At 40.3% G+C, this 19491-nt stretch overlaps 1 protein-coding gene across 1 annotated transcript in view; it reads right to left on the bottom strand.

Annotated features, from left to right (window-relative positions):
• fbxw4 (F-box and WD repeat domain containing 4) overlaps nt 1-19491 on the bottom strand; it is a 69256-nt gene that overhangs the window by 10258 nt on the left and 39507 nt on the right. Inside the window, exons 7-8 of the mRNA XM_079168913.1 lie at nt 18595-18735; nt 13286-13427 (exon numbers count right to left, since the gene is read on the bottom strand). Of these exons, the coding sequence (XP_079025039.1) occupies nt 13286-13427; nt 18595-18735 (283 nt within the window). The remainder of the gene's footprint in view (nt 1-13285; nt 13428-18594; nt 18736-19491) is intronic.

Here is a 19491-nt window from a genome sequence, read left to right as displayed (position 1 = left end):
ACCATTTCTACCTGAAGCAGAAGTAATACTCTCCAAGAAAAGACTATTTTTTTGGAATGCAATACAGCTAACCACCTAGGTTAGATTCCAATGTGTCACTTAATTCATCACTGTTTTCAAGATTTGGAGCTAGTGCTGGCAGACCTTGTTGTCCCATTTCAGTCTCTGAACCATCAGCATGAGTATGATACCATAAGTGATCAATACATCTTCTGTATCTTGATATCTGTAACCACATTTAGCTAGATAGTGTCACTAGGGTTTGTATTTCCTTAAACAGTTCACCTCCGTTAACGTTAAAACAGAAATCAAAACGAGTTATTGCTAACGTTACCTGAGTTAGCTTCTAATATACTATTTCAACAGCACTGCTAACTTTAGTTACATTACCCATGTTTGCAACTGTTGGGGCGAATAAAACTGGCCTCCAAGCAGGGACGTGTATTAATATATCAACACACAAGCTAGTAAGTAGCAACCAAATAATGAAAAAAAATACTTGTTCAGTCAAACTCGGCGTAATAAGTTTTAGCCAACAGGCTAACTAAGTTAATGTAGCTAACTAACTAAGCTAACGTTAGCTGTTCAAAAAACGTCGACTAAGTTAGCTTTTACCTCTGTGACTGTGGCCTCCGTCGCTGAATTTTCCTGTCCAACGATGAACTTAAGTGTCCCCATTGCCATAAAATATAAGATACTAGTATATCTTTACCACTAAACTGTAAATTAGCAGTCACATTGTTAACAAAACGTCAGTCTCGGTGGCTAACCAAAACAAAACAAGTCCGGCTAAACTTCAACAATCTGAGAACTCTCAGCCATTGGTCCATTCTTCAACGTGGCCGGTATTTCTTTGGACAGCAATTGGCCAATTCTGTTGTCACTCTGAAATGGTGCTTTCAATGACTGGCGCATCACCTGTCATCAGGCAGGCGGGGTCTATCGTGCCTCAGCACCAGCAGGCAACAGTCTTTTCAAATACGGAAGCGTTCATTCACGTTGCATAAGACAACAATATTTGCCCTGTTTTTCTGATGAACGAGGTAATTATATCGATACATCTGAGAAAAGTTTGCATCAGGAAAATCTGCTCGGTTTATCCTGCAAGAATACTTCTGATACTTCGAGTATCATATTTTAATGCTATTACTTAAGTCATTTTAATTAAATGTGCAGTGTGTACTGCGTGAAGAGAACCCTGTCCTTATGTAGATATAAACAGCTTATTCTACGGTATCAAAAACCCAACCATTTAATAAATGTTCAGGCGATTATATGAGAGGTATCATTAATGTTATACTCCAATTCTGCTGATAGATCCCCTTGAATGCAACACAATGTTCCTTTAAGCAAAACCTTGAATGCAGGACTTTTACTTGTAACAGAGTGTTTCTATATTATGGTATTGCTTTACTAAAGTAAAAATCCTCTAAATCTCTCAAACCAAAACCAAAACAAATGTGGATTAAACTAGTCAGGCAGGACAACATCGCTTTCATGAAATCAAGCTCTCAAGTAAACAAGAGCTTCTCTTGGGGTTTCAAGGTATTTCATTATTTCAGAAAAACAAGAGCAGATTTTTTTTTCGATGAAAACTTTTCTCAATAATCATTCTGTTGCAGAAAAACCGAGCAAATACGAATTAATGAATTATATGCCTCCGAAAGCATCTCAGGATTTAAACATAAATCTTGTAAAAATGTTTTTTCTGCATCAACGACATAAGAAAAGGTTTTCTGAGCCAGTCAATAAAAACAATGCTATCTTATAATCAGACCTCCAGGATCAGAGCCCCGCTAATGGGGATAGCACTGGCCGAATTCAAGCTAACAGCTAAGCAAGGGTACCTTCTCCCTGCATAGCCTCATGCTCTATTGCATCCTCCCGGTGGTGGGAAAGATAAAGTGAGGGTGCGAGGGTTTCTCTTTTCTGCCCCATTGGATTTCATCCAGTAAACAAACTATCAAAGCGTAGACGGACCATCGCCATTATTGACAGGCCCTCGAAGGCAGCTCTACTTCTCCGTCCTCTTATGCTGGACTGAGGACAGACTGGACACTACAGTGACTTACTGTCACCTCTCGAAGGTACAAGTGGTATTACAAGACAGGACAGATCCGGGGCTAGCTGGTTAGCATGCTAATTTCAGTAGACATCTCTGCTACGCATCACATAGACGTCTTTGACGTAACGCCAACACTGTAACCTCTTCACATTCTGTTGATGATATTAGCTACTTTTTTGAAATGTTTAAAACTAAATTCTGATCAGATCTTACACATTTGATTTGGATTATAACTCAACTTTACAGGGCTATGTTTTTTATACTTAACGTTTCACTGGAGTTTTGCCCCCTCCAGTGTTCACTCTACACAAGACGGACAGTTTAATAGTCCCGTACAGCAGGGTTATGCTGAAGCAGTTAGTTGACTGTCATGAATCTCTGTAGTGATATGAAATTGGCCGAGTTAACTTCCCCTCCTCTCTCTTCCCCTTTCCTTCCATCTCTCTTCTCCTTTGAACTTTTTCGGCCCAGTCCGAGGGAACAAAAGCAAACAAATCACATTGTCCTGTTGGGGAATTTCGGCTTGTTCGCCGCCTTTCATGACCTCTTCTTATAGGCACCTCTCTGCCTTCGCTCATTCAGTGTCCCCCAAGAAAGTCAATGGTTACTTACATCGCAGTTTGACAAGTCAGGAGGATACGCACTAATCCCCTTAATCTGGCCTTTCTCCCGCGCGCAGCCACAGGGAGAGAAGGACCACAAGAGAGTAATCCTGTCGGAGAGACAATAGGATTAAGGGCCCGGGCCCCGTGAGTGACAATCAGGTATCCACTGACTGATCTGCAAAGCAGTAGACCCCGGCCACTCTCCCTTTAATGTGACTTTATTTTTGTTTGGCAGGACCTGAAAAGGATGGGGTGTGAGGTAGGGGAGGGACGGGTGGGTTTTTGATGGGCTTTGAGGGGGCTGCTGGAGGTCTGACAGGCCTGTGGTCCCCTGAGCACCAGGAATACAGGAATGACTGACAGGTGAGGGGTAAGGGCTGGGAGGGTTTGATATGGGGGCTGTGGGCTTTGGGGGGGGGGACACAGATACAGTTAATTTATTTTATAAAAGGTATTTTAGATGATGTGAGTGTGTGTATTGTTGATGTGACAGCTACACACACACACACACACACACACACGTGTGGCAGTTTGTTCATATTCCACTAGCTGTGGTTGCATACATAAAGATATTTTCCTTGTAACGGGGAAGACAGAGACACCCTTTTACCTCACAAATAATTGATCAATACACTATTTTTAAACACCTCACAAATATGTTTTTACTTTTAAAGAAAAAAACAGCCGGTCACTGTAGCTTTAAGCAAACGTTAATCAAACAGGATAAAATAGCACATTCGTTTGGGACTATGTTCAGCGGCGAATTAATGCTCATTCAGCATTCTTTCACGTCACGTGTAATATCTGAAAAATTAACAAGTCTTATGTGACAAGATCGATTTCACATATATACATAGTGGTGTAAAGTGACACCTTCATTTGGACTCGCATGACAGAAGCACAAAGTACTTATTGGTTATTTCAAATGTGAAAATGAATTTCAGATGCAGTTCCCGACGTTCTTTCACGTCGAGTGTGTAATATCTGAAAAATGGAAGATGTCTTATGTGAAGAAATCGATCTCACATGTGAACGTGTGCTTTCGTGATACATAGTGGTATAAAGTGACACATGTATTTGGACTCATGACAGAAGCGCAAAGTAGTTTTCAGTTATTTTAAATGTGAAAATGAATTTCAGATGCAGCTCCCTTGTTAGAGTTTTCTCACATCAACAGATGGGGATTCAAGGGGTGTGACAGACAATGCACAAATAAAAACACTGTCTCAAGGTAAAGAAAAAGTGTTTTCATGACTATCCCTCTGCTGCCGTGATCACTGTGTGAACACCAGATGGCCCCATTGGTATACATATGTCTCCAGTAGGACTCAACCAGTAGAAGTGTCCGCCCCTCCAACCCCCCAGAAGCCAAGCTGAAGCTCCTCAGGTCACAAGAAAGACAGACTGCTTCCTGAAACAACACATTGAACCCAATAACGTGTCCAGAAACCACACAAAAAACCTTGAGCAATAAGTGTTTGCTTCTGATATCCGATACCCCACCCATCTCTGCCACCACCACTGCAGCCGAGAGCCGGCCCGTAAAGAGCTGGGGGAAGCAAGCCTTGCATCCAGTGAAAAGAGACGTGGTCCACTCAATTCAGCTCCAGTGAACTTGGCCAAAGAAAACAGCGGCCGATTCTTCACATCTCCTCGTGTTACGGTGGCGGTCCTGTTAAGTGCTGGGGGTAAATTACAGGTTAGCCATTGTGTGAAAGGGAATGAGTCATTAAGCTGGTGGATTTCCATGTGTGACAGGTGCCTTCAGTGGACACTCCATGTTTGTTTAGGCGAGCTGGAGAGGCACTTGGAGTCGATACCCATGGAAGTTCCCACTGAGGGCTCAGGTGAGGTGTCAAACGAGTGCTGACCAAAGACAGTGACCCTCCTGAATGCCGTTTACAGTTTTTGCCGGACAGAAGAACATGTCTTCAACATTCTGGGAAAACCGCTTGAATGTGATGGATGTCAAACTCATGCCCGTGTGTTAGGCACAGAGTTTGGGTCAGACACCTGGTTAGCCTCGCTCAACATAAAGACTGGAAGCAGGTGGAAACTGGTAGCCTGTTAGCATAGAATAGCATGTCAAAAAAGGTGTGGCTCAAAAAATTCATAGGATAGTATGTCTAAAATAGTCCTAGCATGTAAAAAAAGTAATCGCATAGTATCTTCGAAGAAGTCATAAAAAAGTCATAGTGTAGTATGTCGAACAAGTCAAAAAAAAAATTATTGTAAGTAATAAAATACACATTCCACCAGCTCTAAGCTTACCGATTCACACGTTACATCTCATTTAGTCTGCTCACAAACATGCAAAAGTCACAGTTTGTAGTTTTGGAGGTATATGTTGAAACTATTTCTTGATGGAAAAACGTTAATTCGTCCGCCCAGCACTTCTGTGCAGCGTGTTTGTCAGATACAGTTAGTGAGCAAACACTTAGTTATAAAGGACCCCAGTTAGATTTACGCGTCAGCGTGGCCGAGCATCATCTCCCTGTCGCCGCCATGATTTCTTTGTATAATTTCCTGTGAAATATTGTGTTTTGGCTGGGTGTGGATGCATCTGTTGGGATGGCACCACTTTGACAGCACTTGGTCCTGTTTACCCTTTGCATCGACCTTTTGCAGCTTTTGCTGCCCACACTTGGAAAAACTCATTAATTTATCTGACAATCTGTAAATCCAATAGATTCAGATTGTGGGACACAGGGACCTTGAGGTGTCCGTCTGAGCTATGAGTTTGTACAAATGATTTCAATCTCCCAGTTATCTCCCGGTTCAATATAAAATCAATAATCAGGTGTAAAGGTGTTGAGTGGCACAAGGATTGAGTTTTTAGTAGGGGTGGCCAGGGATCAAAATTTCAATTGAATTTGAGTTGCTTCAAATCGGACTCCGCAAAATAAATGGTTGCTCCTCCTCAGTTTCTTCACTAAAAGAGTGTTTTGCCAGTGGGAGAGCAGACAGCAGGTCCGGAGACAGACCTTCATTGAGCGGAGGGACCACAAGGGTGTTCTAGCTAGCTAATTCTTGTCTCATTTATAGTCTGATAAACAGTAAATGTATCAAATTCTGTGTCCCACGTTGCTATTTTCCAAGCCTTTTGTAGCTGTAGCATTTCACGGAGATAGACCTTCACTTAGCGCTGGTGGTCTGATCCCGGACCAAACTCCCTGCCGGATCAGCAAACTTTCTAACCCTAACCCTTGCTGCTGTTACACAGGTTGGAGCGGGCTAAAGTGCTATATTGGCTAACTGAAGGTCTTCCCCTGGAGCCATCCGCTCTCCTCCTGGCAAAGTAATTTTTGCATGAAAACTTTTGTTAATTCCGGAAAAAAAAAATTCTCAAGTGAAAGCATTCCGCTGCTGTAGGAGGTATGGACATGGCAATTTGTTTTCCCAAGGTGTTTCCTTTTCCAATTGATGCTGTTTTTGTGGATCTCTGATCCAGTATCTACCAGATTATTTCCACTGCAGGAACCTTCCCGGGGAGCATGGAACTTCTTTTACCTGACCTTCATGATGTGAATCAGAAGAGCCAGGGCCTAAATTCAGTTATTGAGCCAGCCAAAAGGTCCCTGCTCCGTGGGTAGCATTTCCTCGATTGCTTACAAAAAAATAATCAAGGACCACAACGGTAGCAGCAGCCTCAATAGGTGGATCAGTGGGTGGTTGAATTGTTTGTACACTTTCTTGGGCCCATGTATATGTTTGAGTCGACCTAGTAGGCTAGATTCACAGGAATATTGGACATTTCTGCAGATTCTCAGTATAATTATAATATTCTGCAGTGTAAGGACCAATCAGAAACTGACACATTAATTACACAGCAATTATATTTTAGACTTATGGCTGACACTCAACTAAAACGAAGGAGGTCAAAGGTTAGCATTATGTGCTTGACAATATTCTATGAAAGAGAGAAACTAAAAACAGGTGGAGCAGATGCAGCTGCTTTAAAAAAACAAAGATTCGTTTGAAGTGTGAACTGTGTGGCATGTTTTTTTATGGGGCCGATGCTCGACAGCAGCTTTGTGCCTCATGATGTAGCAGCACCTTCTGAAATGGATGATGTCACCTGACACACAGGTATCAGGGATGAGAGGGCAAGGCGGCAGTCTAAGCTCCAAAACCTTGAGTGACACTACAGAGGAGGAAAGACATGTGCAGACAAGAAAACACACCGCTCAATGCCAGGCCGTTCATCCACTGGACCCAAACATCTACTACAGAAGGTAGATATACATATTCTAGAAGCTGAGATTTAAGTGGTAGCATGGTCATTTTCATAATTGTAACATAGTTTTGTCCATTTGGTCCGTAGCTTAAAGGCAAATGATAGTCGGTAAAGGCAGGTAAGACAAAAATATTGAATAAACAACAATATTGGAATGGTTTTGTAAAAGAGGAAGGCAGAATTTGTCTTGGTATTTGCGTAACTACAAATGTCAGTGGGATTTTAAATGAAGTTTTCTCTTACTGGTTGCACTTCGGCTGCCAAGTTGCAAGGAAAAAAGTGTTGGCATTGTATGTTTCTACAAGCCACAGATGCATTGAATGTCGATTTTTTATTTTCTGCATTAGGTCAGGACAAGTGACAAGCGGCTGTTATTGGTAGTAACGTGGTATGATTATGAGTACAACAAGTAAGACAATATATTTTGGGCGGGTCGAAGGTACTTTCCCCCAGGAAAGCAATGTTCACGTACCACATGAAACCAACATTTTATGTTGAATTAAGTTATGTTTTTATTTGAAGATAAACCATTATCTTTTTTTCTAACCTTAACCAAGTAGCCTAAACCTAACCCAAGTCAGTGTGTGGGAAAGCAATCCTGCCACATTTCTCTGTCAGAATAAATCATGTTTTTTTTGTTGTATACTTCACAAGCCTGTTTTACCTTTTATGTAGATGGCCAAGAAGATTTCCTTCCAACCAGTGGGTTGGTTTGTTTGTTGTTGGTTTGTTGGTTGGATGAATGGATGGATGAGCACAGTGCTACAGTCTGGTCCTTTCGCTAAAAAACCTAACAGAAACATCATAAAACCATCATAAAACATACAATAAGATACATTTGACAAGGCAGATTGAACAAGGCAGATTGAAGTGCTAAGTGCAAAAGTGCTTGAGAGGTGAGAGAGATCTGAACCAGGGACATAGCAATGACCAATAGGACACCAGTACCACTGCTGTATTTTTAACATTCTTTACTGTATCAAATGTTACAAATAATTCAATGACTGCAGTACGGCCACACCACTACCGTTACTGCTGCTATTATAAGCTTTATTAGACAGTAGGCGTTGTTTTCCCTCATATTACTGGCCCTGGCTAAAGTACTAATTACTGATCATGTTTGACAAAATCCTCCACCAAGAAAATCTGGCGTGTAGCGTGTTGTTGTGGAGACGGCCCTCGTCCCCGCCCTCTATGATTAATTCAAGTGTCGGGAGTCCCTGGGGGTCACATCTCCTGCATGGGTGTGCAATGTCTGTACGCACCCTGGCCACTCCTCTTATGTGGCCCTGGCATATTAGCTAATGGACGACATGATCTAATATATGCCATTAATGGCCAGCCCAGACTCACAGTGTGTGGACAACCCCGGACATAAGCACAAACTCATACATTGCCCTATTAGAGTTCTACTGTATGTTTCAAACACTCTCACACCTTCTATGTGAAGGCTTGAAGGGTCTTGTTTCTACAACTTCAGTCTTATTTTCAGAGTTTTGTCCATTATTTCATCAGGTTTTATCAATTATTGTCCCATTTCACTCTCTAAAATCTGGGAACATGACGATTGCTCCAACGGGTCGACAGGATGGAAACAAACAACAATTTTATCCAGATGACCTAAACCAATTTATTTGAAGGTCAAAGTGAGCTCAGATGAAATTATGCTAATAATCCCTTGTTGGACATGAAAACCAGTGAGCTACATCAAACTACAGTAAGAGAAGTAATTTAAGATGATTATATGGATATTGTAGTGTTATACTATAATAATATAAATAATAATAATCGCACCAATAATAGTAAATTAATGGTGATCTTGTAAGGCTACATAAATACATTTAGAATTATATTAGCCGATTATTCAAAAGCCAAACAGGATAATTATGAACTGTAAATAATAAAGGTTTTTTTAAACTCAAAATTGCTTTAAAGTAATGAAATATACAATCCATTAGAGACAAACTTGGAAAACAGCAGGCTAATGGCACATGACTCCTATGACAGGCCTGGATCACTCGCGAATTGTGTTCGTAATCTGAGAGAAAATTCCAAAATACAAGAAAATTGTACAGGCCGTTCCCATTAAGCGTTCATAGCTATACCTACAATGATGAGCTGTAATTCGAAGATATCCCACGAAATCATTTCGTATGTTATCAACGTAATCATGAACCACGATGTATAAAGACGGCAAAGGTCCACACAGGGCGGGCAGGATTGGCGGTGGATGGGACCAAGAAAGATCGTTCCTATGAAACCAGTGGTTTATTTTGAATAAATTGCAACTGCGGCGCATGTAGGTCCTACATGCTGTGGCTGGCAGCTCTATGAATTTTGCTATTTTGTGTCTTTACTGCTGGAGCACTAATGGCACATGACAGAATACACTCAGCAACATCGGAAAAAGAAGCGTGGAGACCGGATACATTCATGGGGAGCGGCCCTTGAGACGATAACCACCCGGCCAGAGCTACCGAACCAAACGCCAATGAAAGCGGGGTCGAGAGGGAGGAGAGCCGAGATGGAAACCAAGCTAACCCAGCTAGGAGGCTACTCCACCACCCAGTCTGCTTCTTCGTGATGTCCGGTCGCTGGAATACTCAGGCAAGCCTAGCAACGTGAGGTCGGTGACTGACTCCATTGTGGCGTCCTGGATCAAGCTACACTCGACCGGCGGACCGCAGGAGTGCGCAGGACTCCGGTGGGACGAGAGGAGCAGAGATGGGCAAAAATACATCAAAATGTATTTTGATACAAAATACAAAATACCCCCAAATAAATGTATTACAACAAAATACTGGTGCCAGAAAATGTAACAAAATACAAGTATTTTGTATTTAAAATATAGGAAATACTTTTTTCTGGATTTTCTGTTTTCTCACAATGTGGTATAGCAGAGCATTCAGGTTTATATAATGTACACAAAGCTCTGGTGAACCCCACAAACAGGAAGAACAGTCACAGAATGTCAGTGTAACTAAGCAAAGCTATTGAAAGACAACAACTTGTTTATATATATATATTAATGTTAACAAAGTTATATTATATATATATTATATAATATTATATAACAAAGTTATATATATTAATGTTAACAAAGTTTATGGGCTGTTAAGTCACTTAACAGCCCATAAACTTTGGCTTTGTATCAACAAGAAAATATTCATCACATATGACATACAAGCTCCCAATCTCCCTCTTCCTATAGCTAGCTACTCCACTGATAAGTTAACTTGCTAAACACTGGCTATACACTAGCCTAGACAGCATGCTAGCGTCATTAGCATGTTAGCATCGCTCGCTAGCTTGATATTATAACCATCACCATGCATATACAATAGGCTATGTAGCCAGACCCAGACATACAGTACATTATACATCAAGCTAGTTGACATCTGTCACACTCAGATACAATATTTAACTTGACAGACAATCAGCTGAACTTGAAGATCTGAAGACTGAACTCGTGAACTGTTTTTTGATTCGTGGAAAAAGTATTTTGAGTATTTTAAATACAAAATGACTCCACTCTAAAGTATTTTGTTACAAATTACATTAGATTTTTAATCGGCCCTATCAAATACAAATTACAAAATACTCAAAAGTAATTGAAATACGTATTTCAAATACAAGTAATAGAAATACTGCCCATCTCTGGAGAGGAGGCGGACTCTGTGTTTAAATCAATGATGCTTGGTGCTCAAACATAGTAAACGTAAGATGGTCAATATTTCCCTGATTTTGAATTCTTTATGTGAAGATCGGCCATATTGCCCAGAAAATAGTTTTGTTGCTGCTGTTTGCATTCGTCCTGATGCAATTTCAAATAACAGGAATGCACTACTGTTCTTGTTTTGTTGTTGGTCATGTATTTACTCGTGGGCTACTTGCAGGAAAACGCACGAAAAATAGTAACTTGTTGTCGGATATAATGCGAAACTTTCTCCTAAATCTTTCATACAAGCCACTTAAGAACCAATCTGTTGAGTGGTTATTGCATAAGGCCCAATGAGAGCAATGCAAAAAAACAGAGTTGAATTCCTTGTATGTGTACAAATCACAGACTGTATATAAGAAGTGGACGTAGTCATCATGACGTAACCCATTGGTATGTGGACTGCCGTTTTGAAGCCACGAGTTTGGCAATTTCGGCCGTCAACAGTTTTTTTTTTTGCAACCAGTGTATGGTAGTGACCATATTTGGACTGAGGAAGAGTGACGTAGTGACGCCACATATGACTGGTAGCGGTGGAGACCTATCAATCACAAGTTAGCCCTGCCAAAGCATACTCGGCTCTATTTTACTCTAAATAGACCATAATTTACTGAATGAACATTATGCTGTACTGAAGAAGACTTGAAACTAGTGATTGAGACCATAAACCCATGATTACAATGTTTACTGAGGGAAAAAAATCAAGTGAGAAGTAGGATCATTTTCTCATAGACTTTCATACAACCAGACTTCTTTTTGCAACTGGTCAGTAGAGAGAATGCAAGTATAGGACACTCTTCAGAACTGGAGGTTGTTGCCTGGTACAAATACTTGGGAGGATAAAGGTGATTCTGATGAAAGACAATTGTTTTGGCAACGGCCAAAAACCACTACTGTTATCACAAGAAATGAAACTGCTGCCTCTACTTTAAATAAATCTACTCCACAGTCCTGTGCAGTTTGAACCTTCGTTCCTTTCCACTGACTCCTTCAACTGCCCACCCACACCCACACTCCAGCTGTTCCGTTCTCCTGTGTGAAACACCATGTGCACTGTACGTGTGGTTTGATAATCATAGATGTGCGATGACGTAGATTTGATCCACGTCCATCAAATGGATCCTAACATTGTACAGTGTGGATTTGGAGGGGGTCCCCCTCCAGTGTGTGATCTCAGGTGCAGGGGTCAAATGTATTGTGGAAACAGTGTGTTTCCACAGTGATGAAATGTTTTTTTTTTGTCAAGAGGCTAATGTGCCTTAATCCCTTCAAAAAGCTTCGGGGCAGTCACTCAAAATTGTTGTGGAGGAAAAGGGCCAAGCTGTGTTTTTCCTCACCGAGACTTATTCACCGGCTCTGCAGTGTGCGCATGTGATTTCTTTTTTTTTTATGTGTTGAGCATTTGTGCTCTCGGTGCCTCAAGCTAACGGATTAGCCCTTCTTCCCCGGCAGGCACCAGCATGCTACTCACCTCCAACAAACGAGTCCTGTCCAGCTTACTTTCAGCGCTTTTGAGTTTATCAACACAGATTGTTGCGATTCAGAAATCTCATTGATATTTATCTGATGCAGAGGTTTTTGAATGCTAACAAATAAATCTGTGTTGTTTAATTTTCTGTTACAGGGTCTGTGGATCATCTTAATTATGGATAAAAAACTTCAGGAACATATTTAAATTTTTCAAAATTAATTAATGTAACACAAGTTAGCGTGTTTTAGAGTGTAAATTAGATTTTTGTTGGGGATTTTACTTACCAGCATAATAACCAATCATATTTAGCTTTGTAAAAGCTATGAATTCATGTTGGTAGGCAGGCCTTTCCTTGGCATATATATTCCATGAGATATATATATATACTGTATATATATATATATACACATATATATAGACACAAACAAAATTGTGATGAACCTGCGTTCATCATGTTCTCTACTTTCTGGGATGAACCACGAAAGTGGTAATAGTTAGTTGATCACAATTAGAAAGAATGCAGATTCAAGGGACTTCCTTATTAGCTTCACTTTTCAGAACCCAAGGTTGCAGCCCGGCATTAACCAATCACAGATGCTATACGGTTGCATGATAGGAAATGTAGTAGTAAGGGTTCTTGGAGTCTAAAAGAGCACCAGGGACTAAAAGTCAGGATATCTTGGCCCCTTTGACCATTCTTCTCTCTTATAAGTCCACCCACTTTATGGAATATTATATCACTGTGACATGGAGAAAAAACTCAGTTCTTCCAAAACCAAAATCATGGAAAATACGTTGCTGGCTCAGAATAAGCAGTTCCTTTCTTTTTTGTGTGAAAATAGACAGCTTTATTGAACAGATTCATTTGAACAGTGTGTGTGTGTGCGTGTGTGTGTATCATCTGATGTGGATGGGATTCTGTCTGAAGTCCAGTGAGTGCAGGGAGGTGGCCAGGGCTGCGTGCAGGTGAGAGCTGCTAAACCTCAGGCAGTACACTGGGCTGCTCACCGGGCGTGAGCTCAGGTGGAAGAACTGCACACAAAACAGATCATGAAATTACATCATAACAGTTTTAAGTTTATTGTTTAACATCTGGCATTCACTTCATATAATGTTGTTTTAAACTGGTCTTTAAAAGCATGGTACTGTAGCCAATTCACACATTGAGAAGGTAATGTAGCCCACATACCTGCAGGCATTCGGTCTGCCGTTTGTCCCAGAGTCGCACAACGCCGTAGTACGAGGAGCCGCTGGCTATCATGTGATTCCCGTCCGTCTGGATACAGTAGAGCGCGCTGTCATCGGGCTCCTCCCACTCCATCACACACTTCCTGTTTGGGAAGGATGGGAGCATTCACACACACGTGTTGAGACGAAGCGCCACATAATGTCCGATTCTCAAAGGGTTTCAACTTGCAGAGATAATGTATGAGTCTGGACTTCTTGTAGACATACTAAAGATAAAGTTATGTTTTACTTTTTTAAAATTTGTGTCCAGAGGATTGAGGCATTTTTGCAGATTAAAATATCGTAGAGTTGTTGTAATACACTATTATCACTGATACAATGATTTAGAATGTGTTTATAAGTTATAGGTCATTAAATCTATGCAAAAACAACACACAAAACATTGTCCATTTTTTTTGAGTCGTTATATAATCAAAATAATAATAATAATATATTTTATTTATAAAGTGCTATTCAAATTTCTCAGACACTTTACAAACATTAAAATCATCATAAAAAAGCTATACACTAAAAACAGAACACACAACATCCGTCACACATTAAAAGCAGTTCTGAAAAGGTGAGTTTTGATTTGTGATTTCAACATGGAAAGATCGGTGCAGTCTCGGATGTGTTTAGGGAGAGAGTGAGAAAACGCTTTATAACAGTGATTATAATCCTACTCCTTTTTATAATTTAAATATTGAACTTTTTTTTCATCACATAAATAAAGAAATTAAATGTATTGGACAAATGAAGATGAACTTAAATGAGGTCAACAGATTTAATTTGAAATCCGTTGAAGGGAAGGGAAAATAGAAATAGTTCTTTGAATTTATTGTGTTTTGTTTTTAGGCAGTCGATTTCAGAGAAATTTACATGATTGAACTGATCCATTTAAAGCCAAGTAAATATTCATTCATTACACCTTTTTTGGAAACTAGGGACTTATCCAAATGTACACGATTGTGTTTTTGTAAACGCAGCTTTTCGATAGGTTTTGGCTTAAACCCAAATGGCCTTTTAAGTCACTGAAAACGGAGCCTTTGTAAAACTCCGGCCAGGTGTAAAGATTTTCTGAAACTCCATTTTCAGAGTTATTTCGTAAACAGGAAAAAACAGAGTGTATATGTACACTTACTCTTCGACTATATTGAGCAACAAAGGCGACAGAAGAGGCTACAGAGGTCACTACTACATTATCCAACTCTCCCTCGGTACAGATACAGACACCTCACTCCCACAGACGATCTTTGACCATTGTTAGAGTTATTATGGAATTACAGGAAAATTATTAATTAATGAAGCTAATTTAAGTTCATGCAGGACACGGAAGTTATACGCCCCAGCTGTAACCAGCTGACAGCCAGCCGACTGAATCATAGCTTCCAATCGTCCACGCACCAATCACAGCCCACTCTCACTTCACGGAGGTTTATTTAAATATGGCTTCCTTCTCACTGATTCATTCTACATCTACGCTGCTACAGACCACACTGCTGGTGAAGCTTCGCCTCCTCCGCCCCAGCCTCCACCTCTTTGTTAGTTCATCTTCTGGCAAATGGTTGAAATGTATTTAAAAAATGTACCCCTGTCCTGTAAACCCAGGGGGGTTAATGCTCGTGCTCCCGGCCTTAGCTCAGTAGCCGCTGGCTAATCCGGGGAGCATTCAAAGAGCGGAGCCATTATCGCCAAGTTTAACTGTATTTCATTTGTTGCAATAAATGGTTAAAATCTATAATGAGTGTTCCTGACTGAAATGAAATAAAGTGATAACAGCTAATTTAACTTAAAGTGTCATGGTTTCAACTCACAACTAAGGCATTTGTCAGACAACATTTGTCTGAATTTGGGGGGGGGGGGGGGGGGGGGCTCACATTTAGAAAATCTTCCAGCTGAGATCACTGAAAACAAAAGTTTAAAACAATTGTATCTTGTTGTGGAGCTTTGGAGACAATGCTGAAATTCCTGTTTAACTCTATACTGTTGTTAACAAGGAGGTCAAGCTGTGACACACACACATGCTGCAGGGGGCCGAGTGAGCAGCAAAGCAGGGTTGCGCAGGCAGTGGCTGTGGTTAAGAGAGGGGAAGTATTTTGGGGATAAGTATTTTCTGCCAATAGACATCGATCCTCCATTAGTGCAGCCTCATCAATAAGTGATGGAGAGACACCAGGGGTAGACAATGGGGCAGCAAAGACGTCTGGACTCTCTCATGCACACGCGCACACGCACGCACACGCGCACGCACACGCACGCACACGCACGCACACGCACGCACACACACACACACACACACACACACACACACACACACACACACACACACACACACACACACACACACACACACACACACACACACACACACACACACACACACACACACACGAACATGGGGAGGTCACCATTGTCATTGCATCTTGAAGGTGAAACACATATTTAACTCAAACTGTGTGAAATGGGAAAAAATATTGTAGAGAAATTGGGCTAATTATCTGATGTATGGCAAAAAAAAGAAGAAAGAATCACAAATAAAATAAACTGATAAACAAATAAACCGTGTTCTACTGCAATGCATGAGTCAAAACTTTATGTTGAAAAACTAAATCTCAAGCATGGCTTGAATCATTTGTGTGGACATCAGTAATTTGTAGAAGGATAACACGACGGCATCATATTCACATTATTATCGAGCTGAAAGTTGATGAATGATAATTATGAAGTATTCCCCAGCTTTACTAAGCTATGTTGGAACATATCGCTCCATTTTCTAACCTCAGTCCAATGTACAAAATCATTACAGTTACTTCTCATCTTCATTGAGCCGTGTTCCACTTGTTATTAATGAAAATGTAACTTTAATTATCAATTACGTAACACTGTATCTGATATTCATCACCCATAACCCATTATGCTATTTTATATACTGTTTTGGTTGGGTATATAACGTGAGAAAATCTAAATGTCTTCACTGTCAGATCCATGTTTCTTTTTGCGTGTCAATATTTATACCATGGACTGATTTATGTCAATAATATCTTTCTATTGATGTGATTAAGGTATTTCATTTGCAGGACGAACCAAAGACAAACCTCCCAGTCTGGTTAGTTTATCTATAGAAAGAAAATGCGCTCTGTCTATACATAGATATAACAATATAAAATCACATATATTGTAATTTTATCTAACTATATGTTACTTGTTTAAATAGAGGAGAGGACAACAATCATTCATTAGATTTATTAATCACCATGGGAACCATTTGTTTTGTATCTGTCACAGTGCATTTCTCTTTGGTGTTGAGCCCCAAACTTCCAGACAACCTGAACCTCCTGGCTGACCCTGGGAGCCTTTTTGAGGCCAGTTTGGTTTGGGCGCATGAATTATTGATATCTAAAGAGGGACCCCCCTCTGCCAACCTTCACCCCAACCCAGCCCCTTGCGAAGTCCCCAGAGCGATCTGCCAATCAGATCTGATTTGTCTCACTTGACTGATCCCCCCTCCCCAAATCCAACCTGAAACCCCTCTAACCCCTGCTGTCCAATATAAATGCTGCCCTCCCCAGTCATGTTGCCGGCATATACCGAAGTGAGGGCTGCTGCATTAATATGGATACCACAGGGGGGACTGAATGTTGGCTCCCCGTGCTGACACTGTTGGAGATAAAACCTTAGAACTCGGAATGAGTTTTACACCATGAATGTTATTTCTGAAGCTGTTCCATCCTGACAATAGGACAATAATTAGGGAACTATGGCGGATTTCACATTTCATGATTGCACATGTTTGCATAAAGTAACCAAACTTTGTGTGCATAAATATACTGTAAGATTGGCCAGCTGACTGGATCGCTCAAGATTTAGACCCAAGATAAATCTGATGGACGGACTTGAGACCCAAGTTAAATTTTCACCATGGCATTGTGGGTTTGAATAAGGTCAAAATGATTATTAATCATAAATACTTGTATTAGGGCTGCCCTAACATTTGACTAATTAGTCACAAAGATGAGTAATGATAAGCATTTGTAGTTTAAGTTACCTGCATTGTGGGTTTAGAAATACCGCTTTCAGCTAAAATCACCGGATTTCTCCTGGATCAGAATGGGCCTTTTAGGTTTGACTATGCACAACAGTTATGATCGGTCCTCATACAGTAAAGGCAATGAGTTTACGTTACCTTGTTGATAGAAATCTATGCATTTTCCTGTTAATATTATATAAGAAGGTGGTGCTGGTGGAATACAAAGCAAAGGTGCATACCGCCGCCTACTCTTCATGCTACGTGGTGGTGCCGGAGGAAGAGGCGAAAATGTGTCTAAACAGCTTAAAGAGCTGGACAAGCCAAACTTCTATTTATGATGGAAAGATATTTCTAAGAACTATAAAAACAACTTTATTTTCTTTCATGAAAAGTTGAAATTCAATTGTAGGTTCATATTAATAAAACTTTCAGTGCTTACTCGTCAAACTGCCTACTGGACTTAAAGTGGAAACTAACATTTCAAATACTTTCAGTGATTACACTTTATATTACACCTCAACCCCTTTTAAATGCTTACACTTCATCTGACACTTCATATACTTTAAGTGCTTCAACTTAAACTGCAATTCCAAACATCTCATAAGCTAACATTTGTGGACATTTGAACCCATTTACTGTGTTTTTCAGAAAATGTTACATTTTCTATTTCACAAATAATGTTCGTAGCTGTGGTAGGATGTAAATTCTCCAAGTGTTTAGTGCTAAGACCGTGAATTCCCATAATAAGTGTCCTCAGTGGTAGATTTGGTGTCAAGCATGGTGTGGTAAAGGTCTGAAGCACTGTAGGTGTCACTATCAGATCCTACAAGGTCTCAGGGAGACTGAAATCTATGGGGTTCCGATCAGTCTCAATAATTGCAAATGCACACAGAAAGATTCAGAAATGCGCACAGAACAATTCACAAATATATTCGATTTACAAATGCACACAGAAGGATTTACAAATATATTCGATTTACAAATGCACGCAGAACAATTCACAAATTTATACGAATACGAATTTATTTATGTGTGCATTGGAATGTATTTGTGAATTGTTCTGCGTGCATTTGTAAATCGAATATATTTGTAAATCCATCTGTGTGCATTTGTAAATCGAATATATTTGTGAATTGTTCTGTGCGCATTTGTGAATCTTTCTGTTTGCATTTGTGAGTCTTTCTGTGTGCATTTGCAATTATTGAGACTGATCTGACCCCATAGAAATCACCATGGTGGCGTACCGTGGGCTGAGTCGGAGGTCCCACAGTCGGATGAAGGTATCATAGCCGCAGGTGAAGAGCTGGAACGGAGACTCAAACACCATGTCCAACACACCGGCCCCGCGACGAAACTCTGAGCCCAGACTAGAAACACACTCCGACCTGGTGGGGGAGGGAGGGGAAGAGGATGGTGAAAAGAGAGGAGAAATGAACATGTGAAATCTGTGTTTTCACATGTGGGATATGATAATTCACATGACACATCCGGGAACCACATATGCATACATGTGAATACATACATGAACGAAAAAATAAATGTGACAATTATTTAATGGAGAACACTGTTTCTCTAGTTTGGCTACTTCTAACAATTAACACTAATCACAAGGTAGTACAAATGTAAACCATACTTTCGTGTTTAATTTGTACCTCTTTACTTAAGATTTCATTAAACTATTCAGTCTTTTTTTTTTATTTACCAAAACACTGACAATGAAGATCTTGGGTAGATAATAATGAGAACTAGAATATTTCGCAAGAAATTTTGACAGTGTGGCTTCTACTGCCCGAAGACGTCGCAATATACACACACGCTGATGTTACCGGTAGTGTTGTTCAGGTTCAATTGAGATAGTGCTACTCTCTTTTCTGCATTTTAGATTCATACTCTTGGATTGACAGTCCACAAATGGCTCCTGTCATTTCTGTACTGGACATATACATCTTTGTTTGAGAAGCCTTTGGAAATGGAAATTTCTGTACGAACCTCATTCTGAGCTTCATGTTAATCTATGGGGCTTTTATTTTGAAAGGGTGGGACTGGGTGGGTGAGAGAGGGGGAGAGGAGACATATTCATAATGTTTGACACAAACACAAAGGTTATTAAATGGCAGGCTTCATCACAAGTATTCCAGTTA

This window comes from Pholis gunnellus (genome assembly GCF_910591455.1).
Source record: "Pholis gunnellus genome assembly, chromosome: 11".
NCBI classification, from domain to species: domain Eukaryota; kingdom Metazoa; phylum Chordata; class Actinopteri; order Perciformes; family Pholidae; genus Pholis; species Pholis gunnellus.
This window is presented reverse-complemented; position numbering and strand designations above follow the sequence as displayed.